Below are 25681 nucleotides of genomic sequence, written 5' to 3' on the forward strand. Positions count from 1 at the left end.
GGTTTCTGAGATTTCAGGTATTAATAACATGGACTTGAACTTGAAACTCAGAAATAAATACACCTTTTCATTTCATTAATGCATTTATTTGTAGGTAGATACCATCAGGTTTGAAAGGATGCTTTTAAACTCACCTGTACTTGATAAACTTGGTGGCTTTTTGAATATTAAAGCTCAATATCATCAAGTTCTCTCTCTGTTTAGATGCTTCTTTACACTTACATTTTTGGGGGTAGCACATAGAGGCAATGCCTCAAATGTATATGATAATACAGCAGTGCAACATGAAGAGTTCTTAAAAAAAAAAGATTCTACAGAACATTAACTTCAAACCTTTTAGCTCTGAATATCCTCAGACTTCCAACTGGATGCATGCTAAAAGATGCAATGCATGAACAAAAGCTAAATACGGTAGAAATAATAAGCACTATATAAGGATAGTGGCAGATTGTAGTGATTATTTAGCTTTAGTGACAAATAATGCTGACACCAACATCACCATATCATTGCCTTCTGCAGTTTTCTGGTCTGTGGTTATCTGTCCATCCAGGGCGAGCAGTAGAATCAAATGAATGCTTGGGACCGTATGGCGTTTAGGGGCAAGTCACAAGTTGATCTCATTATTCTTTCCAGCAGTCGGGCGGGAGGGAGGGGAAACACATTCCAGATTCTCTCCCCCCTCCCCCCACCTCTGGCAATTATACTAGAGGAAAGCCATAGCCTTATTCCGCTTCCCCTGCCACTTAGTCATGGGCCGCTCCTGCTTGGGTCTGATAAATGAATACAGGGCCAGTTGTACAATTTAAGTAAGATGTTTCTTTAACAACAAGTAAAATAACCTACACACTCAGGATTATCCCTTCCAAGTGTGGCCCTACAGATTGTGTTGAATATTGACCTGTGCTCCATTTAAAATATGCTTTGCAGTGGTTATGCAGAGAGAGGGGGAGAGGGAGAGAGAAACGGGTGGGGGAGGGAAAGAGACCTTTCCAACATCAGGTAGAATGTGGCATTATTTTAACATTAAGGCATTACAAATGTTGTCTTGCAAGGCTTATGAAACATCAATGTTAAGAAGCTTTATTGGCCTCGGAACTGACAGAGAAATTACAAAAATGAGTTCCCGCGCTAATTGCCTCTAAAACAATGCAAACTAAGAGTCATACTCTGAACAGAAAGGCTGTGTGTGTATATCCTATTAAATGCTGAATGTGTTTCCCTAAAGGGTCTGATGATTAAAGAATCATTCACAAGTAAAACAAAAAGTAATTGGCCGTATATTGCTGTTGGTAAAAAAAATCTCGTAAATGCTCCTTTCCGTCCAGGTTGAATGTATGTTACAGGCTCCCTCATACCCCCAATAAAAATAACAGTTAAAAGCTTCTGCACGATGGGGGTTTTGGCTGCTGATTTTTAATGCTGATCCCAGAGGTTCCCAAGATCAGTAGATGGTGAGGCAAGGAGAATAATCCCTTCACACCAATAATTAAGGGCAGCCTGTTTAGTAACTGGGTTCTGTCATGAAAAACAGATAATAAACACATGCACATGTGTTAAGCTGTACTACTTTACAGCTCATTCTGTGCAAACATAATAATTTACATTTCCATTTTACCAGCCTAGCTAAAGAGGGCAAGGGGAGAGGGTCTGAATAGGTGAAACATTTCTTGTCCTTTGAGGTACTATTATAGGATTTGTGATAAGGCTACAGGGAATAGTTCATGGCTGGAGCTTTTTTTTTTTTTTTAAAGTAATTCAGAATTAACTGACTGAAATAGACCAGCTGCTGTATTTAAAATGCAGAAAGTTTATGACAGCCATGGAAGTTATTTTATCCTCTTGCAGATACTACAAGAGAATTTTTGTTTCTTTGAGACTGTAAAATAGCAGAAAAAAATAAAGTTTCAACAGCCACATGCGCACACACAAAAACACCCTGACAGCTATAATATGTGTGTATAATCAGTTACTCCTTTTAGGATATTTCTCAGTAAATTTATCAAAACTCAGAATACGTGACCTATTGGATTCTCACCATATCCTCAGGATCAGCATGACACTACTCAGAAAACAGTACATAGATAGACAAAGCCAAATTTAAAGCAGTATAATCCACAGGAATTTAAGTGCACTGACAAGTTTAAGAATAGTGATTGTGACATTCCATTGTGAGGGGGTAGGGAGAGCAAACTCTGACCCTGTTATTTGTCCATGACACTTTTAGTTAATGGTGGCTTTTATTTTATAACCTAATTAAATTTGAGTGATGAAGCATTAATGTTATGGGACACATACAACTATATAGATTGTTTTAGCCTAGTTTGTTAGCTGTCAACATGCAGCACTAAACAATCTGATATCACAGCCTGTGTGTTCCATGAAATGGGGCAGGAGGCAGAGACAGAAAGAGAGAGAGAGAGCGTGTGTGTGTGCGATTATTGGAGAAGAGATGTCTCCAGACAAAAAGTATAATATGAACTTCCAAGCATCAAAGGCCCCATTCTGACTGTAATTAAGAAGCCGTTCTAATTTCCAGCTAGTGCAAGGGAACTCTATTGTGGGAAAAGGTAATTTAATTTTTACTTGGGATACTACTACCTACTACACCAAACCACTGTCTTGCAAAGATGGTAATGTCACTGCTATGCGCAAAAGGGTACATAAAGAGGAAAGCCATTCAGCCATAAACTAAAATAACCTTAAATAGCAATTTACTACACAATATAAACACAAGATACCATATTCTTTACAGTGCTGTGTTGGGGCCTTCATTTGTAGATGAAGCTGTTTAAAAACAGACTATGCACTTATTCTCAGAATGGCCTAAGTGCATAAGAAATTGAACCTGTTTATGAATGGTGGCTTCAAAAAACACGTTCTTTTCTACCAGAATCTTAAACACAAAAATAACTTGAGTAATTAGCTTTAAGATGTTACAAGGGTGTCCAAAAAGGGCCTAAGACGGGGCAAGATCTTGTATTTTTATAAATCGCTATTTGGTGATTGTAAAATAAGGCCCTGATCTAAAGACTATTGAGATCAATGGAAAGACTTCCATTCTCTTCAATAGGCTTTGGATCAAGCCCTAAGAGAGCACAACTAAATGCTTCACTCTTGTCAGCTGGCTTCCATGCATTAAGACATTACACAGAACATGTTCTTTAAGCACAGTGAAATTTGTAAATGACAGCACACTTAGTAGGCTTTCCTGGCTTCAGAAACTGCTCCAAAATCTCTTTCAATAAATTGAACCTAATTCAAATGGAAGTTTATTAGCAGACCAATTTTGTCAAGCAAACTGTTTTTGTTGGTCAAGATAGGATTCACTGATTTTGTTTTTTGCTTAGGAAAAATGTTATTTAGATTTCACCAATGGTTAATAATAAGGCAGTTGAAGCTATGCTTCGCATATCAGTAATGAACAGCTTAATCGATGTACTATTAGGAATCATATGTATCATTTGAGAACAGCCAACACTATTTTGTTCATTACTAATCTGACCCTGGAGGAAAGAGGTTGAAACAAAGATTAATTAGTGGGGAGAACTCTTCTCCACAAAAGAAAAAAAAAACCTCTCCTCTCCCAATTGCATTTCAGTTTATTAGTTTCTTTTTTATTTAATCTGAAAAACATCAGTTGTCTTAGGGATTCACTTAGTAAAACAGGAAACTATAAGTCTTCAGTAACTTACAATGTCCGTTACCAAAATGTATCCTCTTCTCATCAGCACCATGTTTAGATTTGTTATAGCCACAGAATCTACAAGCAACAGAGAAAAAAATGAAGAAACATATACAAGTTTATATGCTAATTGCATATGAAAACAGAATAAAATGTTTTCCCTAAACAATTAAATGGCTGTTTGAAAGCTTAATGATATTTACATTCTCTGTACCCTGCAGAGGCAAGCTATGTTCTCAGGGAATTCAAGGAAATTGACTAATGAGAGGATTTGTTGATTTTTGGCCCCTACAGTTTAGTTCTACAATTGTCTAAGAATGTGTTTGTAGCATTTTTTAACAACTACTATATGATTGGTGCTGCTGTTGTTAGCAGGCTCATTACAGAGTATGCAACAGTGCTCTGAGCTGGTAGGCTGCACAGGAGGGGAAGATGAAGTCCAACTATTTTAATGCCTGACAGCATTTGATTGATTGTGCTCGTCAAGTCCCCATGGCAGATGATGGAAAATGGAAATAGGTGTAAATGTGTAAGACAGATGATGAACTAACCTCCCAATCAGGACGTACACCACGACTGTGAGGAGAATAATTGCTACTGCAGCTGAAATGGCAATCATTACAACCTGGCTATTTTCGCTGGAGATGGAGAATGCTGGAAAGTTAAAAAATAATGCAAATAAAATAAAACAAAATAGCATTAAACACATCACAGCACACAACCCCTGGGCAGCTAATGAATTAGGTAACTACTACTTTGTTCTGAATTTTGAAAACATCTTCCTGCCCTATTCTTAAGTAATTCTTCATTATATACAAACATATGGAGAGAAAGGGAAAGTTTCCCCTCATTGCCTTGCCAGTTTGCAAAGGTTTTTGATGATAATAATTATTGTTGTTATTGTTATGGATGCTGCCACTGCTAATATTTATTACTGTCATTCTGGAGGAAGGATGACATTTTTAGGGAAGAAGTCCAAGCAAGTCAATATCTATCATTATTATTTACACTTCTATAAGATACTGTAGCTGAGGATCTCAAAGTGCTTTAGTGAGCTAAGCCCCATAATATCCTTGTGAGGCAAGGAATTATTATCCTAATTTTACATTTGGGAAGAAACCAGACGGGAAAAATGCCTCCTCAGAATTGGGGCAACAAGTTTGTGGGCTGTTGAGCAGAGGGAAATAGAGAGAAGGAACTCCAAGATGGTAAGAATCTATAAATGAATTCAGGGAAACAACTCACTATGAGGTTCAATGGGGAAGAACTTTTTAGTGATGGCTCAGTCTCCACATGGAAAGAAGTCACTATGCATTATGGGTATGACCTACCTCATGTTCCACAGATTAGAGACATACAACAGGGCTTGTATGGCCTTGGTAGCCAAGTAATTGTGATCAAACTTTGGGAAGATTTCATATCTACCCATATAAAATGTACAGCTATTACAGTGATATATATTTATAGTTGTGGCCTGTCACCTTTTCTCCAAAGGTATTGGTCAGCTTCCTTCTATTTATCTTACAGTGGCATCTTCAAAGTGTATACATTTTAATCATGTTAAAAACAACCTAAAATGAACAGAAGTGATCTTTACCCCCTTATCATTGCTATTATTAATGACTTTTTCTAGGTACTCCTGGTTTGTCAGTTATTCTAAAAGCTGAAAGTCACCACAATAATCATTTGAAACTAAGTGATTTTAAAACAAGGAGCTCAGTTATTTCCCAGAATAAGAGCTGGGTGAAAAAATAGCTCACATACCTCAAACATGTCAAGTGCAAGACTGTTTGGCTTCTTGCTAAATTTCTGTGTTTATTTTTATGACATTGTCGTCTCTGAACAGAATGCTTCTTAAACGTCAGACTCTCAATCCTTATTACAAGTCCATAAGTAAAATTTACCACTACAGTATCTGTGGTATAATCTTGAGTTATGCTATGCCTCTGGAATCCTCCACCCACAACACACACCTCCAAATTCACTGGTACGGCAAATTAATCATGGCTGAATGCTAGATAGGATTATATTTAGAGAGTTGAAATTTCCCCCCAAAAATTTCATGCATACTGTCACGGGAAAGTCTCTGGCCTAAATGTTCAAACCTGGAAGCCAAAGCGTAGGCACCTACATCCATATTTAGGCACCAAAATAAACAATCTAACTTTTAGAGATACCGGGCACCTGCAGCTCCTAGTAGAGAAAATGTCAGCTTTAATATCTAGGGTGAACAAAGCCAGTGATAGAGCTAAAATTTGGATGAGTAGCTCTAACAAATGTCTTTTGAAAGTCACTATAAAACACAGAGAGAATAGAGGCCCCAGTTTAACAGAGCACTCGAGCACATGCTTAACTTCTCTAGTGCCCCAACTACAAATAAAGGGCTCATACCTGCAAATGTTTACTTATTTCAGTAGTCCTTACATTAACTGTGCCAATGCCTTCAGTCAGGATACTTATGTGAGTAAAAGTGTGCGGGATACAACCCCACAAGAGAAGAGTTAATTCATTACATTGGATTATGTTATTACATTATTGTAAAAACAATTTAATTTCTCTTGGAACTTCTTACACTGGATGTTTGTTTTATGCTCAGAGGGTGTAATTTACCCCTGTGCACAGGACCAGTATAAGGTCTGTGCACTACTTTGCTCCCATGTATATGGTACATTGATTGGCCTGGAATAGGTACTCTGCACTCTGCAGGAAGGGTCACCATTCTGAAAGCATTTTCATTCCATTCACAGACTGAAATTTTATTTTGCAAAACTTTCAGCTGGATTTTTTTAATAAGCTTTTTTTGGTGTGTGGGGGGGTTTAACTATTTGAAATCCATCATTTCTGAAAAAAATCCACCCCGTTAGTAAGCTGACTAGTCAAAACTCACAAGGCAAAACACCCTGGAAAATGGTCAGTGGAAAATGGCCATATTGCCTGAAAGGGCCACATAACAGATGACAAATGACAAACAAAAACTGACAACTGGGCTGAAGAAAACCAAGCAAAACTTTTCTTCTCAAGTTACTGTCAAAAAAAAAAAAAAAGGAACAGTTTTTTTAAAAAAAGAAAAGAAAATCATTTGGCAAAATGTTTCATGTCCAAATAAAGCCCATTTATGACTTTTCCCCCACACCCATCTCTAGTTGCGCAGATCAAAGTGTTTTTCCAAGCAAAAATGAAGGGGTATTCGCAGTTCAATTTTCAAACATCGAAGTATGCTGCACTGAAATAGAGCATTCTAACTCCCTGAATAGGTAATTTTGCTCATGCAAAGAGTCTCACTGCAGACTATTCATGCGTGCAAAGGTAAACTGGTATTACTCATGTGACCAAAGTTATGCATGTGCATAAATGTTTGCTTAACTGGGGCCTGAGTATCTAAGGTCTCAATTCAGCGTTGACATCAATGGAATAACTTGTTTTTTAATGTGAGATACATACTTAGTACACTGCTGAATCAGCATCTAAATGTACATCTTGTGTGCCTATGTACTGATCTAAGGCCAGGTCTACGCTATAAACTTACATCGTATAACTATGTTGTTCAGGTGTGTGAAAAATCCACCACCCAAGTGAACCAGTGATAACCCCCAGTGTAGACAGCGCTATATCAACAGGAGGGGTTCTCCCTTCAACACAGCTGCTGACTCTCAGCCCTAGTTTACGCTACAAAGTGAGGTCGATGCAAGCTGCCTTACATCGACCTAACACTGAAATTGTCTACACGAAAATGTACCTCCCACCAATGTAACTGGTCCACTGCACCGACTTAACTCCATCTCCATGAGAGTCACGGCACTTCAATCAATGCAGTTAGGTCTATGCAGTGTCAGTGCCTTTCAGAATCCATCCCACAGTGCCCCCCACTGAGAGATAAATCAGTGCAAGTGCTCCTGCTGAGGACGTGCACCGCCAGCACAAGAAGCATAGGGTGGACATGCAAAAGCAATTTAATTACTGCAGTGGCTGTATGTTGCCTTAACTTAATAGTAGCACCACTGCAGCATTTTAAGTGTAGACCTGCCCTTAGAATTGAAATGTAATATTTGGATAAGCTACTACTGACCCGCTATTTGAAAACTGGACCCAAAGTTTCCTTAGAGGAGAAACATCAGAAAAGGTACACTGGACACCATAACTTTCAGTGTTTCTTTAAAAACATCTCAAAGTCTTTAAAATTCCTCTTTTGACTTTCTAACTTCAGATAGGACCAGCTCTTTCAGTGCTAATGGAACAAATAAAATAATCACTCAACTTTGTACTTCTATGGTAGCTCCATCTAAAATACTCTAAGTGTTTCATAAAGGCTAGTGATTAAGCCTCTGTTGTAACAACCAGGCAAGGTACAAACAAACTTCAACAGGACTTTATTTTTAAAGTGGAAACCTCTTTACCAAGCTGCTGCTGCACCCTCGGTAACTCTCACTCAGCCTTCTCAACCCCGCCCCCTTCCTGTTTCCTGTCCTTTCAGACTCCCAACAGCCAGCGCTCCCAGTTCTAAACATCTAAACACCACAGCCTCATATTGCAACTGTCAGGTGGATAAGTATTGTCTCCACCTTATAAAAGGGAAAACTGAGTCACAGCATTAAATGACTTGCTTAAGGGTCACATATAAATTTAGTGGCAGATATGGGAATAGAACCTCGATTGTTTAAATCCAGCCCTGGGATTTAAGTGAAACACTATCCTTCCTTTCCTGATTATACTAAATTCACCTCGTGGCTACTTAAGGCAAGCAGCTATGCTCCGCGGCGATGAGGAGAATTATGCACTGACTTATTGGAATAGAGGAAAAATGAGACCTCATTCTCTTGGAGCACAGACTTTTTACAGTTCACAGAGTGAGGCAACAAGCTTGGAATATTGTGACATTACTGTTACCGTATCAGACTTCCTTTCTCAGCAGGAGCTGCCATCGAGCACAGGATCATATTAATTCTGGCAACAGGAATAAGATAGGACAGGGAATGGAAGAAAATATCACCTGTGCTATTTACAGTATACTCCTTACAGCATATTTCAATTTTAATGATAAACTATAAAACTATACAGCAATATTGCCCAAAAAGACACATAATAAATAGTTACAAATCACATTTGCTAAACTAAACTAGGGAGGGAACGAAGCTAGCCATTATTGGGCAGGAAAACACTTAAAGTCATTTGAAATAATACATACAATCTGGACTGGTTTCAAACTCAAACTTGCGGCTGTTTGTTCCGTATCCAGCTGCTGTCCGGGCTCGGATTTGGAAGACGTAGGAGGTATCAGGTTTGAGGCCACTGATGGTAACATTGGTGCCTCTCGCTCTCAGAATAGTATAACTTGTCTCTTGTTCCTGCTTTGGGGAAAGAAAACTGCTACATTAAAACACAACATACTGCAAATCAATTAAAGCAACACTGTATTTACTACAATATTACCTGGATAGCATTGTCAAATTTTTTCAGTACTAACAATTACGAACTAAGTAAACTTTGTGCAGCCATGCAATTTAAATCATCATGGATCTGCAGATGAGCAAGAATCTCAAATCATTAGGGATTCTTTTATCTGGTACTATATATTCTATTTATGAGACATTTTATTTAACATTTTGCTATCGCTTCGCCTATACTATTCACTTGTACTATTACATGAAAATGACAATAAAAATGTTACTTAAATCCCATAAAACCTAGCAACTCCAACTGCACCAAATTAGAAGCCAATTTAAGCCCATTTAGAACCTTTAGTGCCTTGCAGCCCTATAGCTTTGGCTCAGCTTTTACTGCTATATGTTTTACAAGTCATTTTTTACCTTTATAGCAATAAGAATACTACTCAAGAACTTTACCTTAGTTTTACACACAGGTTAATAGAACTATATGGCACTTAAATTCTGGGCCTGATCTTGCAGTCCTCTCTCATGCCAAAACACTCTAAAGGCAGTGGAGGCTTTGCCTGAGTGAAGTCTGGGCTTTAAGAATCAGAGAGGTAAGATGTATCCACTTTCCTCTTTGCCAAAGGATAATGTTTAATATCCATATCTAGCTATCTATATGTGTGTATACATACACATATACACACACAAAAAGCACTCTGTCAGAAACCCCCCCCATCTCTATATTAGTGTTTTATTTATTTATTTTTATGACAGAGTGTTTTGTACGTTAAAATAGACAACTTGGTGAGTTTGGGCACATTTTATACCTTGCAAAAAGTTAATTCTGCTAAGAAAATGACTCAGACCCACCTGTAACCACATAGTCCAATGATTTAAACACTTGCTGCTTTATAGTGTTTGTAGTTCTAAGGCTGTGCTGTGCTAAAACTGTTTTTGGCTTCCTAAAAATGGCAGCTGGTTCCCACCTCAGGAAAAGCCTGGACAGAAGCCATACATGTGGGAAGCTGTGAGGAACTCAACTGCTTTCGATCACAGAGATTCATGTGAACTTCCTTTTTAGTTTGTTTCAAAAGTTGCTTTATTGCTTGGAAGACTTCAAACTCAAAGCAAAACTCTGCTGGGTTCACTGAGTTTTGCCAGCTGAACTGAATTTCAGGTGCGTGTTGAGAGTAGGCACACTCACCTAGCTTTGCATTTCCTGTAAAGTTCACAGAGCATTAACATGAGTTTGGAAGGTACTATATATACACCCATGAAAGAAGTAAATTGAGTACTGAAGTATCAATACTGAGCTTGGAAACTACCCTACATACTTTCAGAGCCAAGGCATATTTATTTTACTCACTTGAATACTTCTATTAACTAGGGTTGCCGTAGAGCATATTTACACGACTTTGTAAAACCCAGGTCTGTGGGACTCTAGCTTGTTGTTTTGCCGTTTTCAAGCCCGTGCTTGAGCATCCATACCACATTTGAAACCTGGTTTTACATTTGCTGAGCCCAGGTCTCAGAGTTGTACAAATGTCCATATTGCATTACACAGACCTATCTCAGGTCTGCAGCTTGAGCTGCGTCCACACTGCAAAATGTCAGGGCTTGGACCCGAGTCACAGCGGGACATGGCCTCTGATCCACCCTCTACCCCCTACTCCCCTAGGACCTGAGTCAAATTGATTTGTGTGGACTGAAGGGGGCTTGGTTTCAAACCCAAGTGTGAGCCCAAGCTTAATGTGAAGTCTAGACACACCTGAAAGAATCAAATCCCAAATCACAAAAGTACTGACGCATGTACCAAACATTAAGCATGTGAGTGTTCTAATTGACATCAAAAAAGAAAGAAAAGGAGTACTTGTGGCACCTTAGAGACTAAGCTTTCATGAGCTACAGCTGTAGCTCACGAAAGCTTATGCTCAAATAAATTTGTTAGTCTCTAAGGTGCCACAAGTACTCCTTTTCTTTCTTTTTTGCAAATACAGACTAACACTGCTGCTACTTTGAAACCTGTAATTGACATCAATAAGACTACTCACATAAAGTACCTTCCAGAATCAGGGTCTTAAATAGGACTCATTGTGTGTGAAAATTGGACTAGATTTATCCCTGAAAAATTATCTACAAAAGCCTCTCTCATGGTCCACTTGCTTTCATACTAAGAATGAAAAAGAAATCTGTAATTCATTTTATTTGGAACTTCTGCCCCTCTTAACAAAATACAGCTTTTAATTAAATTAATTTAAATGTTTAAATATACAGACAAAAAAAGCAAATACAATATAATATGTGTATATCTAGTTTGAATGGATAGTCAGTTTGATATGATTTTAGGTTATTTTTATGCATTGCAAACATATCCTTATGCATCCATGCACCTTAGAAAAGAACACATGTCATGGTTGTAGCCGTTAATACCACTCAATGTTACTCTGTAAATAAATGTTCAAAACTGTGATATGGTGGATATTATAATATTTTAGTTTATGGTAAACTGCACATGACATATATTTTATATGTCAATTTTTATGTTAATAGTAATCAGATCAGCATTACACCACACACAAGCCTTAGTTTATCTTCCATGTGGGAGGAAGTAGATCTTCAGAGATATTGCACTCTATTCACCACAAGCAGCAAGAATATACAAAAAGAAAAGAGAGTCTTTGCCAGGCAGAACTTTAACCAAACACTCAGTATGTTGATGAATTAAAAACTTGACCCGTAAAGTGTATTCTACATAACCATTTCCTCATAGTATACCTGATACCATCTTTAATGGTGAGAAAATCCTGCTGCTGTTAGTATTTCATGTGCAATGAAAATTGGGCAATTTTAATCTATATTTTATTGACGGTACTTCAGCTAAGTTTAACATTTATAGTGGCAAAATTTGAGAGAGTGAAGGCTATGTTCTTTTTTCATATACATAGTCTTTATACTTTATTAGAAGGAATTCTTTATGTAACTGTTGTGGGTAGCACACATAAGGAACAAAAAGAAGTTGAAACTTCTTCAAAAGCAATATGTAAGTGCAATAATATTTCCTCTTCATCTAGAATCTAAACTGTACACTAATATTACAACACTTCGAAAATTCACATCACATACCTGGCCGAGCCCCAAAAATGAGGGAGCTGGAATTTGAATGCGACTTAAATCCGACTGTATATAGCTTGCTCTCTACCCTCAAGATCACAAACAGCTTTCTTTTTCTTTATCTTTTCTTTTTTTAAATTAATCTGCTGCACAAAAGGCAATATCACTGTTAGGAGCACATCTATCTTAATTTAGTGAAACTGCTATTAAAACCTAGTTGCCATATATATCAATGGTACTTCTGGGTACATTCTCAAAACAGTTTGTGCAAGTCATTATGACCAGCCACTGTGTAACATATACATATGTTTATCCATGGGGAAAAAGTTGCAAATTTTCTCCCCAAATAATTTTAATAACCAGACAGTTGGTTTGGAAGATATCAATATATGCTCAGGTTCTATATATTTGTACATCAAAATAAGGCAGCCTTAAGACCTAGAGTGGCAAACTTTTAATAAAAGTAAGTAGACATATTGACTCAGAAGATCTATTTGCATGAATGAGTAATTGTGAAAGTAAGGATTTGCATGATTGGACCCTTAGACCACAATTCAACAAAGAATTTAAGCATGTGCTTAACGTTAAGCACATGTATCTTTCCACTGACTACAATGGGACTACTCACATGCTTAAAGTCAAGCACATGCTTAAGTGCTTTGCAGAACTGGGGCTTTATTTTGTACTACTCCTGTAGCTGTGTTGGTTTTACAATGTCAATAATGGGGGAAAGTAGTAAAAATTCACTTGTGTAGGCAGTTTGCCAAAAGCTAAGTATTTGTAGAGACAAGCCCGTTGTTTAATTCACTTGAATTAAACTAATTCAGAATAAGGTATTCTTATTCTGGAATAAGAGTGACCACACATGAAGTTAATCAGGAAGAGTTATTCAGATTTAAATCTACACCCTTCTTTATTCCAGATAAATTTGCATGTGTGGACAAGCCCTGAGACTTCATTATCTTTACAAAATATACGAGGTATCGACAAACCACTTAAAATATAATACTATTGTCAAAATAAAGCGAAGTATATTTAGTGGTGCACTTCCCTAGTTTAATTTCCTTCCTTTGCATGTATTCATTTATTCACTAATTAGCAAAATTCAGTCATTCACAATGGGTCTCTCAGTCTTTACAGTGCATTACTGGAGTGATGTAAATTGTAAACAAGACACTAAATAGAGAAATCTAATCTCTCTCAATTCGCTTTTGTGAAAATATTGTTTATGCTGCACTGAAACACCAGCTCATTAGTTCATGCTTATTTGAAACATAATATATTTGAGTAAATACAATTGAGAAGAAAAAGACTGCTTTACATTTCACCTGTTTTAATTTCTACACTAATTTTGGAGCATTCTGACATGAATTTGATGCACAACACTACTTACCAACTTTTTTCAGATTCTCATCATATTTTCCCTATTATTATTAAATTGAACAGTGTCAATATTTAGTTGCCACTGAGAGTGAATGAATGGGTGCATCCTCCCAGCTTTCGTGAAGGGAAGAAGAAATGATTTAATTACACACACCTCCCCTTCAATCCTTTCCTCCCACCTTTTCGTAGTACTTGACCTCGTAGTCCAAGATGATGCCGTTAGGCTTCTCGGGTTCTTGCCAAGACAGAGAGACACTATTTCGGGATGTCCGGTCTTTCCTAATTGTTGTGATGGGGGATGGGGCTGTATGGAGAAGAAGGTAGGGGAGAGAGAAAAAGCAAATGGAGTTTATCACTGTTCTAATCCTTGGCAAGGAGGTATTGTTTCCATTTAAAAAGACTCCTGAGTATAGGCCTGGCCCTGTATCAACACTCAGCAGCTGGATTATAGTCTTGATACACATGTCTTGAAGCATACTGGCCTGAAGGAAAGTGAGCTGAAACTTTTTGTTACTGGTGGACTAGTGGCAAGACAGCAGATGTTTTCAATCTGCTACTATAATGTAAGCAATAAAATACATCTGATATATTAAAAAAACCAAATAATGGTACTACCTATTTGTTATAATGTTGCAGAATTATTATTACCAGGCTCAACAGTTCATTGATAATGTTTTCATATGCAAGGATACTACAGGACTGGAATACATTACATACAAGGAGTCTCATGGTATCCACAGTTAATAATAATCAGCAGCATATTGCAGAATACATCCTTTTTTATGAGAGTATTTGGTAAGGATTCCCCTGATGCAAATTGTTGCTACATACATCACATTTCCTTTACAGTGCTCCTTTTAAAATAAAAAATCTAAAATGCAAAGTACATGTGATTTAACTTACACTGCCAGTCATTTTATTTCTGAGATACATTAATCACAAGTATGGATGACAAGCTATGGCATGCCACCCACTAACCCACCATCCAAAACCTGGAAGTACTAGAGGTCTGGCAGTAAAAATCCTGATCTCATGAGATTTCCAACATAAAGAATTTCAATTAAGCTTCAGACCACCATTTTTGGATGCTTTTCCAAACCAGCACTGAAATCCTGGAATCTTGAAATCTAAGGCAAAGCTTCCATTTACTTCACTGGATCCATTCTTTCAAAGATTGACCATCATCAGTTAGGAGAGGTAACTCAGCAACTCTGATATTTTTGCTGTTGGTAGATTTGTTAGTTTCAGCTATTATCCATTCCCAAGTATTAGCATAGTGCTGTTAGGTTTGGATTTCCAGTGCTGCAGGAGAACTTCTAAATGCCAAACAAATTGTTCTCATAAAAATTAAATAAATAAATACATAAATAAATCAAACCCACATTTCTAATCATACTTGATTTTGCTAAATTCTTTAAAGGACTGGAACACTGAAAAAATATATCCACCTCAGACAAATGTATATACTCTATATACTGTATTTTTATATTCAACCCTGTTCTTTGCAATATACTCCCTAACAACATTTGCATTTCAGAAATACTCTCTTTTCATTCAAATATAAGTAAACCTTTATCTTGCAGCAGTTACACTATTAATGAATCTGGAATTCTGGAGGGGGGGTCTATCTTAATTTTACTAACATTGACCAGATCTACAAGCTCATTGTGCTTGTTAAAAAGCATTAAGTGAAGTATATAGGGTTGGTTTGTAATGTATATCCTTGAATAATTCCATACTTTCATAAGTATAGGCCACTGCTAGAGGCAAAGTATCAGCCTTTTGGACTGTTGTAGTATAGCAAGTGATATGTTAAGTCAACCCCTCCTGCTTGCTGCTTTTATGCCCTTGTAAGTCATTTTTATGCGTTCTAATTCATGTTATTTGTCATTTTTGTATTTGAACAGCAAATCCAACCCAGTACCCCATCTGTAATGTTTCCCATTAAGTTAACACTCACAAAAATATTAATAATTAATAAATGATTAACAGAAATGGCTTTTTTCTAATAAATTATCAGATTTACTATAATGTTTTGTTGAGACAAATCTAAATAATCGTACGTACTTCAGTACTGTGTTAAAGCTTTCTTATAACAGTTAGTTATTTTAAAAACTTATTTATACATCTCTATGGATGTTACAAGTAACACATCTCACACCAGTTTATTAGAAAAGCGTTTGCTATGCATTTATCAATAGCAATTTATAAGTATACAGCTCTCTATCCTTTGGATCTGGAAGAACCTTAGAAACTATATATACATAGCAGTTAACTGGTACATGCACTGGTACTTGTGTGGAATAGATGGGAGGAGAAATTTTAATCACAGCAAAAATACTGTTAGACAAACTTCTTTGACAGGATAACAGGCCTTGTGGATAAGGAGAAGGCAGTGGATGTGGTGTATCTTGATTTAATAAGGTTTTTGATGCTGTCTCGCATGACCTTCTCAAAAACAAACTAGGGAAATACAACCTAGATGGAGCTACTATAAGGTGGGTGCATAACTGGTTAGAAAATCGTTCCCAGAGAGTAGTTATCAGTGGTTCACAGTCAAGCTGAAGGGCATAATGAGTGAGGTCCCACAGGGATCGATTCTGGGTCCAGTTCTGTTCAATATCTTCACCAATGATTTATATAATGGCATAGAGAGTACACCTATAGAGTTTGTGGACGATACCAAGCTGGGAGGGGTTGCAAGTTCTTTGGAGGATAGGATTACAATTCAAAATGTTCTGGACAAACTAGAGAAATGGTCTGAAATAAATAGAATGAAATTCAATAAGGACAAATGCAAAATACTCCATTTAGAAAGGAACAATCAGTTGCACACATACAAAATGGGAAATGACCGCCTAGGAAGGAGTACTGCAGAAAGGGATCTGGAGGTCATAGTGGACCACAAGCTAAATATGAGTCAACAGTGTAACGCTGTTGCAAAAAAAGCAAATATCATTCTGGGATGTATCAGCAGGCATGTTGTAAGCCAGACATGAGAAGTAATTCTTCCGCTCTATTCTGTGCTGATAAGGCCTCAACTGGAGTATTGTGTCCAGTTCTGGACACCACATTTCAGGAAAGATGTGGACAAATTGGAGAAAGTCCAGAGAAGAGCAACAAAAATGATTAAAGGTCTAGAAAACATGAAAAAATTGGGTTTGTTTAGTCTGGAGAAGAAAAGATTGAGAGGGGACATAACAGTTTTCAGTTACACAAAAGATTGTTACAAGGAAGAGGGAGAAAAATTGTTCTTCTTAACCTCTGAAGATAGGACAAGCAATGGGCTTAAATTGCAGCAAGGGCAGTTTAGGTTTGACATTAGGAAAAACTTCCTAACTGTCAGAGTGGTTAAACCCTGGAATAAATTGCCTAGGGAGGTTGTGGAATCTCCATCATTGTGAATTTTTAAGAGCACGTTGGGCATCCTGTCAGGGATGGTGTCATAAATATAAAGGGAAGGGTAACCACCTTTCTGTCCACAGTGCTATAAAATCCCTCCTGGCCAGAGGCAAAACCCTTTCACCTGTAAAGGGTTAAGAAGCTAAGATAACCTCCCTGGCACCTGACCAAAATGACCAATGAGGAGACAAGATACTTTCAAAGCTGGAGGGGGTGGAACAAAGGGGTCTGTCTGTCTGTGTGATACTTTTGCTGGGAACAGATCAGGAATGCAGCTCAGAACTCCTGTAAAAAGTTAGTAAGTAATCTAGCTGGAAATGCATTAGATTTCTTTTGTTTAATGGCTGGTAAAATAGCTGTGCTGAATGGAATATATATTCCTGTTTTTGTGTCTTTTTGTAACTTAAGGTTTTGCCTAGAAGGATTCTCTATGTTTTGAATCTGATTACCCTGTAAGGTATTTACCATCCTGATTCTTTTACTTTTTCTTTTATTAAAAGCCTTCTTTTAAGAACCTGATTGCTTTTTCATTGTTCTTAAGATCCAAGGGTTTGTGTCTGTGTTCACCTGTACAAATTGGTGAGGATTTTTATCAAGCCTTCTCCAGGAAAGGGGGTGTAGGGTTTGGGGGGATATTTTGGGGGAAAGACGTCTCCAAGTGGGCTCCTTCCCTGTTCTTTGTTTAACATGCTTGGTGGTGGCAGCATAGGGTTCAAGAACAAGGCAAAGTTTGTACCTTGAGGAAGTTTTTAACCTAAGCCGGTAAGAATAAGCTTAGGGGGTCTTTCATGAGGTCCCCACATCTGTACCCTAGAGTTCAGAGTGAGGAAGGAACCTTGACAGATGGTCTAGATAATTTAGTCCTGCCTCGAATGCAGGGGACTGGACTAGATGACCTCTTGGGGTCCCTTCCAGTTCTATGATTCTATGGATCTTTAAATGTCCACACAAAGTACTGGTCTCATCTGAAACATTCAGTCCACAGCATATTACTTAACTACAGCTGGCTATCCCAGGATCTTGAACCTAACTTGCCAGGAAAACTAGGAATTTCAAACCTGATGTTTAAACTACTAAGCTGCCCCCTCTAAAAGGGTTGCAAATGTTATTTCATTAAAAAATATATATTAACCTCCAGCTCCTACAGAAACAGCTTATCTAGTTTGGGGAAGGATTGTTTGTTTTTAAATGACAAACTGAATTCTCCATGTTTTGGGGCAGAGAGAAGTTTAAAGAATAATACAGAGCAATTTACTTTCTAAAGAAATGTTCTGTCCATTTTCCATATAATCTCATAATGAGGTTTCCAGTCTGTTCTTGGAAATAGGGGACAAGTTTAAACTTCTTAGATCCTTATTAAGGCAGTCAAAGGTAATTGGCAGTATAAACTATTTTAAAAAAGAATGAGAACATTAGTCTTTAGGTCCTTCAAATAACTGTAAGAAGATAGAGCTTGAGGATTTCTCTCCAACCTGAACATTCTTAATAACTAGAAAAACTTCAGACTGAAGGAAGATATGTCCTATCAGCAGGACCAGTGGAGAACTGCTTCAAATAAAAAAAAATCAATTTCTTAACATGCCATTTGGATTTTACTTTCTTCAAATGCTGCCAAAAACATGCAGTGCTAGAATGTTTTGAATATACTTTGTCAATGGGGGCATTTTGGGCTGATGTAAACACAGACAATTTTATTGGTATAGTTTGCTAAAACAGGCATTTTGTGAACGGATTGTGTAAACATTCATTTTATACAACTCAAAGGTAATCTAAATGAAAATGTTTTACTTAGGAAAATATATACAGATTTCAAGGAAAGACTGTTGGAAAAATGTTTAGCTTAAGACTTGTAATAAACTTCCACTGAAAACCATGTTAAGACTGCCACGGGCATCATTGGGTGTTGGATAAAGCCCCATATATCAGTGTTCTAATGTTTGTATTGATGGTGTGATGTATCTATTATCAACCTTAGCTTTCTCACAATGTAGGTTTTTTTGTTTTTTGATAACAATCTTATTGCATATGTACATCATGAATGAGTACTGAAAGATTAATTTTCCTTCATGAGTAAGGAAGGATGTATATTTTCAATACACATGTGCAATGTATACATCCATAACATTATTTGTCTATATACTGTATGACTGGTTCTTGATCACTCTGCGCAGTTAACATGCACAGACTCCCAACACTAGGGGAACTCAAACAAGATGCAGGTTTACTAGGGGAAATTTACTTTGTGCATTCAATATTGTTAGGTAGACTTTTGTAGCAACTGGGGACATGGATGTTGAAAAGGTAACAAATTGTATGGACTGCAGTGATCCAGGGAGCTTAAGCTCACAAGTGTAAAAACCTCTTCACTCATAACTGTTAAAAGTGCAAGCAAGTAACATGAAGGGTCTAGCAGAGAGGACAATAAAACTCTGCTGAAATTGATTTCCCAGAGAAACTGACCCCAACAGATCATTTGTTTTCCCCTAGTTTAATAGCAGCTGTATATAAATCTTCTTATTGACTTTTTTATTCCTTGGTTATTGTTTTCATATGTGACTGGTTTACAGATGTATATACTGCAAGTTAAATTTCCTTGTCCTATGAGAGGGAAAGTTCAGAATCCGGGAAGCCATGTATATGCAACTGATGAAATGTTTAAAGTCATCTTGTTTCTTGTTTAGTCCTGCTGGTCACAAATTACATTTTATTAAAAATCTCAAAGTTCTGTAAGATTTAGATCTAAAAAGGGTATGGGCCACTGTCTTCCAATGGCAATGCACCCACTTATATCAGGACTCAAGTTGGTCCTGTATCTTTAAAGATAAAGCACTCCAAGTAAGTTCAGGTAGCATGGATGGAAAATTAGTGCTTTAGAGAGAATTTGTTCAGGAGTGCACAAGCTATTTAAGTATGTTCCCTGAATGCAGGTTTTTCCCTGAACTATTTTAAAAAAGAGACTTTATTTATTGCGATCTGAAGACATTACCACCTAATCTTGACTTTATAGTCTGAATAAACCCCACCCCATTCCATATAGAGACTATGTCTCCTGTCTGTATAGGGAATCTCTCTAAAGATTGACACGGAATGATATATTTTAAATATATTTAAGTTTTTACACTGAGGGTTTGGGTTGCTTGGGTAATGAGATACTGAGCCTCCCTTCTCAACACCACTTGTTCACTTTTGTCCCAAATCTGTAGTGACAAAAGACACCACCAACTGGCGACTGTTTTGCTGGTCTACGCAAAATGAGTTGGTGATCTTAACTCAGTTCTCACAGTACCAATATCCAAATAATAAAAAAAAGAAAACCCACCACCCATCACTGTGACCCTTGCTAGAAGTCCCACTGGAAAGTCCAAGGACTGAATGGACATGAAGAAAAAACTTTTTCCACATATACACCTCACAGAATACCGAAGACATGTTCATATCATAGAGCTATTTGGGGGAAATTTGCGTGGTGCCAGTGCTATGTGGCTAAATAAAAGGCTTATGTGTTTATCTCAGTCAAGCATTTTTCACAAACAATTAATTCTCTCTCTCTCTCTCTCTCTCTCAACGACAACAGAACAAAAACATTTTTCCCTTTCAACCAGACTTTAGAGCAAGGAGAAACCAAGACAGGAATGGTTTTGTGACTGAGCTCTCACAATTTTGGCTTTATCCAACATACCACTATCTACCAGCATTCTATTTGTTGGACAGTCAAATGTAATGGCAGTGGAGACACATCTGCATGTCTCAATTATGTCTATTAAAGTTCTCTTTTTCTGAACCATTGTATTTCTTTTTAGATTTGTGACTCCCCCCCATCCCAGGTTGGTATCTAACAATGGTTTATTCTTTAACATTGCTTATAAAAAGCAGGAGATGAAATATTTTTAATAGGGAACTTTTTTTGCTTGCATTACAATGTACTATCTTAATGAAGTGCAGTTAAACATTCTGCCATCATATATAACGTTTTGCTAGAACACATAATTACAAGGTTAAACACATTCCAAAAAGGGTACAAACAGAACATTGTATCAGGTGGCTCATAAGGCTTGTGGAAGAGAAAGGAAATAGTTATATTTTAATGACATTTTTGGAAACCTGCTAAACCCTACACCTCCCTCCCCCAGATACAACCATCCCACTCTTGAATGTGTGCACAGACACAGTCCTTTGCCCTTTAATCTCCAGGATATGTAGTTAAACTAACATTGCACCTTTGTATGTGTTTTTCCACCTTTTGTTTAAGTTACTACAGACTCAATATATTTTTATGACGTGCACTGTGAAATGTCATCTGATTCTGCAGAGTCATTAAGCGATCGTCAAACCAAATGGAATTTACCCTTCTTGTCCTCTCTTTTCTCCAGAGGACTGGAATTTGGGACTGTATCAAGCCCTAGGTCCAAGAGCATCATGTCAGGAGCTCTTACCCTGGATCTGGCTCAAATTTTTGGTGGGACACACTCAGACATATGGAAAGGGTAATGGTTTCTGACAGAGGGCTGTCAGGAACTAATGGTTTACACTAAAAGAAAAAAATAAAGATCCAATGGTAGGAGGAGGAAGAAGAGATGTTAGCAGGGGGCATGTTAACTTTGGAAGACGTGGAATTCAAACCTGAATTATAAGGGGCTGATTATGGTTGTATCCCAAACCAGACTTTTTTCTTAAAAGCTTGTGGCTTTGCTTGTTTTTCATTAAAGTCAGTCTCCACTCCTGAAAATAGGCAGCTGGGAGGAAAGCCTTCTCTGGGAAGTCTTTGGCTATCAGAACTTGCCAGCTAAATCTGCAACTTCTGGGACAATGTGGAACAACAGGTTCTGTTCTGGACACGTGTGACACTCTACAACAATTTTAAACTTAAGCTGTTTATTTTAGACATTTTTAAAGGGACCTTCGCACTGCATGGATGGCCTCTTGCATAACGAAGAGGAATGTTCAAATGTATTCTGCAGATGAGAGGACTACAGCACTTGGCTGCAGACTCTGGGATGACAGCAGGCATTGCACAAATGACAAAGAAAAGAGGGGAGGGCAAAGAATGGAAAGGGAAGAAAAGAAGCTCCAACAGGAACTACACTAAAATACAGCTGGTTACTTTCACTCTTAAGCACAGAGGAAAGCCACATTCTGGGCAGCAGCTGTCACTGGACAAATGAGTATCAGGGGTAATTTCTCACCATAACAATTAATTTTTAAATTAAAAGCCAGCTTTATTAAGTTTTGCATTTCACATCCTCACATCTCTCTCTCTCTCTCTCTCTCTCTCTCTCGCTGTGTGTTTTTGCTGTCTCTTTTTAAACACCTGCTGCACTACAGGCAAAATGTTTGACTTACTCATATGCTTAACATGTGGGTGATAAATCACGGACACACCATGTCCATTTGAGAAGTATCAGGCTGCACAAGGCACTTACTTCAGAATCTAAAAATTATGGTGCTGTGGCATTCACAGTTGTTATTTCACAGAGGAGGGACACCTCCTGTATGCTTTCATAAGGTTTCATCCTAAGGTACTCATAACAACGTTATTCTTTCTATTCTCTGTATGAAATGGGAAGGGGCAAGAAGGAGGGAGAGGAAGCTTCTTAGCGCTTCATATTTTCACTCAATATTTATAAGGCTATATCAATTAACCAACCAGTCTAGCTTCCCCTGCCCAACCCCACTGTCAGGTTACTTTATGCTTTCCTATAGTCTTGTGCCTCCTGGGATGAGCTTTCAAGAAAGAGGGAATTATTTACCATGACTGCAACACCAACTGTCAGATGCTTACTAGGCTATTGCTCTTCAGGAAACTAAGTTATCATCTCACTTGGAAAAATCCCTCCAATTTCTTAGAAATGTCATTAAGAACTACGTGTGTGTGTGTGTGTGTGTGTGTGTGTGTGTGTGTGTGTGTGTGTGTGTGTGCGCGCCAGTGTCTTAAATGGAACTCCTGCCCTGAGAAAATGGGTGCTGTTGGATTAAGGATTTCTGAGACAAACATCTTTTTTTGTTCTGGGCAGCAGACCTGAAGTCCTTTAACTGGTCTGCCAGCAAATGTCATCAGAACAGCTTCAGTCTAGTTCCAGACTATTGGGGTACATAGTGAACTGAAGCAATCTAAAAATGGTATGAAATCTTGATTATTTTAGAGACATTTTCTTTTCTTTCACTTTGCCTCTCCACGATTCTTTGTCATTTCCTGGTTACACCAATACAGATGAATTCTCAGTTCTTACTTTAATACACGTTATCTCTGAACAACACTATCCTTTCACAGAACAGTTGTCCACCAGCTTCAGCTTTAAATGATCTAATCAGCATGAGTTGCTAAACTGCTTGCACTGGTAAACTCCAGGTAAAAAATGCAACCTGCTCTGGACTTAAATGCTTTTGGCTGAAAGCATTTCATAATAAATGAAAAGTGTCTTCCACTCTTCTAAGCACTTCCACAAGAGATGCTGGTGTCTAAACTAGACAACCCTACAGCCTTTCATTTTGAGCCACCTCTACCACTGGCAGGTTGGAACAGTTAGTGTCAAAAGTCTACAGAATAAGTTTGGATTTCAGAGCATGCCAGTCTACAAGAGTCTGATGAGGTGGTGGAGCTTTAGGGCTTGTCTATACTACCGCCAAAGTTGATGCAACTTACATTGCTCAGGGGTGTGAAAAAACCACCCCCCAAGTGACCTCAATTTACAGCACTCTCCTACTGACCTGGCTTCAGTTGCATCAACATAATCACTCCACCTCAACGAGGGGCAGAAGCTATGTAGTGTGCTAGTGAAGACAAGCCCTCAGACTCACATGAACAATAAGGCCTACAAACCAAACTCCATATAGGCTTTCCAACAAAAGAGGATTCACAGCTTTAAATCAATAATTGCAGTTTAGTTGAGAAGGATTTTATTAAGTCCTGCATAATTTATAGACACAAAACTCCCCTTGGCTACCATGGGAGTTTTGAGCATACAAGGAATGTTGGATTTGGCCAGCAATTGGTGGAAGGATGTTTGTAGTGTGGATCAAAGAAACAGGTAGTTTTAGAATTGTCTAACTGACCAGGCTTGCAAGCTGTCTAATAAAGATAAGCTTCAAGAGGCAATGCAAGTTGTTAGCTTTTTTTAAAATTCAGAAGTACACCGATTGCCTCTCTCACGAGTCATTCACCTTGCAATGTTAGTGCTTTTGCACTGAAAGAAAAAATAATAAGATAAGGGACTGTTATGTGTTTAATGTGTTTATGTGTAAATGTTTTCCTTGCCTTGATTTCTTTCTTTATTATTTTAACACACTGAGCCGTTTACACAGAGAACCTCAGTGTCACGTGACCTCGCAATTAGAACCTTAAGAAACTCGTACTAAAACATAAATGGATATGTGGATCAATGTTGTTGATGATTATCTATTGACATCCAATCTACCATTCCAAAACCTCCACTTAAAAGGTATGGCGGGTGGGAGTCAAGGCGTGGGAGATGGTGGGCATCAGTCACAAGCTCCATATTGGAATTTTCTCAGAGATGAGCAGAGTTCAGACCCAAGCTGTTGTTTGGCACACTGAAGAGATCAATGTCAGCCACAAAGTTCAAATCCCGGGCATAGCTTCCCAAAGGTTTGTGGGGGCTGGAATCAAAGGCTTGGATGGGTATCATCTCTATCCAGTAACAGTGGGAGCATGGAGGATGCTCCTAGACTTCCCTTTTTGCTTTGCTACAGGATGACTGTTTGAGTTAAAATGATCCTTCAGCAGCCCTGGGGCTGAACTGTAAAACACATTTGAAAAGCATAAAATCCTTATTTATGCCAGGAATGTTTGAAACTCAAAAGATAAATGTCATTCAAAAAACAAGCATGTGCTAGGTATCCAGTATGTAATGGGGCACAGCTGTAATAACAGTCACTGAACCACAGGCTCCCTACATCATGTCATTAGTTGACTTTTAATAAGTCTATCTTCTGGTCCTTTTTATAAGGGCCACTGGGAAAGAAAGAAATATATCATGCACCAAACATCTGTGGCTTTGTCATATTGTGTCTCTTAAAAGATATATCTACTTAAGGGACCTGTTTTAGGATACAGATTGTAAAGTGCATACAACCATTGCTAAAAATGGAATGTATTTAAACAGAGGACATCATACTTTGTATGCGAGTTGGTAAAGCCTGCATTTTAGTGTAATACAAAAAAGCATGTATTGGCAGACTCTAAATATAATCTAAGGTACACTTCTGACATTTCTAATAGAGCTAAAGGCCTCACTCACTGCAATGTATCTTATACAAGCCACCTATTACCTCAAGCTACGAGACACAAGGAAGGAAAAATCCTAAGTCTGAGGTGATTTTGAGAGTTCGCTCCAGATGCCCAGTGGATTTCTGCATTGTAATAGGGTTGTAAAACAATTTTCTTTTTAAATGTTTGTTTCCAAGGTGAAGTCATATCTGAAATAGTAGTTTGATGATCTGCACTTCAGAAAAGTAGACCAAGGTGTAACCCATCCACTAGATCTCTATCTGGAGCCATTTATTCCCTTTGCTCTGCCAGCGATGGCAGCCTGGATATATCCATCAGTTTCAATCATCTCTGGACTTTTTTTTCATACCAGCCTCTTTGCTTGGATGGTCTAGTTCACCAAGCCACCAGCTCTTGTCTTTCAAATCCCTCCTGAAAACCCACTTATTTTCAAAAAGTTGATAACTCAAAAAATGTTAGGAGACACATAAACAGGTCGAATACCATGTA

At 37.9% G+C, this 25681-nt stretch overlaps 1 protein-coding gene across 1 annotated transcript in view; it reads right to left on the minus strand.

The window, feature by feature from the left end:
- The window catches only part of EPHA3 (EPH receptor A3), a 686746-nt gene that overhangs the window by 63361 nt on the left and 597704 nt on the right, over positions 1-25681 (minus strand). The window contains 4 exon segments of the mRNA XM_043510261.1: positions 3693-3760; positions 4234-4336; positions 8865-9027; positions 13725-13849. Of these exon segments, the coding sequence (XP_043366196.1) occupies positions 3693-3760; positions 4234-4336; positions 8865-9027; positions 13725-13849 (459 nt within the window).

This window comes from Dermochelys coriacea, chromosome 1 (genome assembly GCF_009764565.3).
Source record: "Dermochelys coriacea isolate rDerCor1 chromosome 1, rDerCor1.pri.v4, whole genome shotgun sequence".
In the NCBI taxonomy this organism is placed as follows: Eukaryota; Metazoa; Chordata; order Testudines; family Dermochelyidae; genus Dermochelys; species Dermochelys coriacea.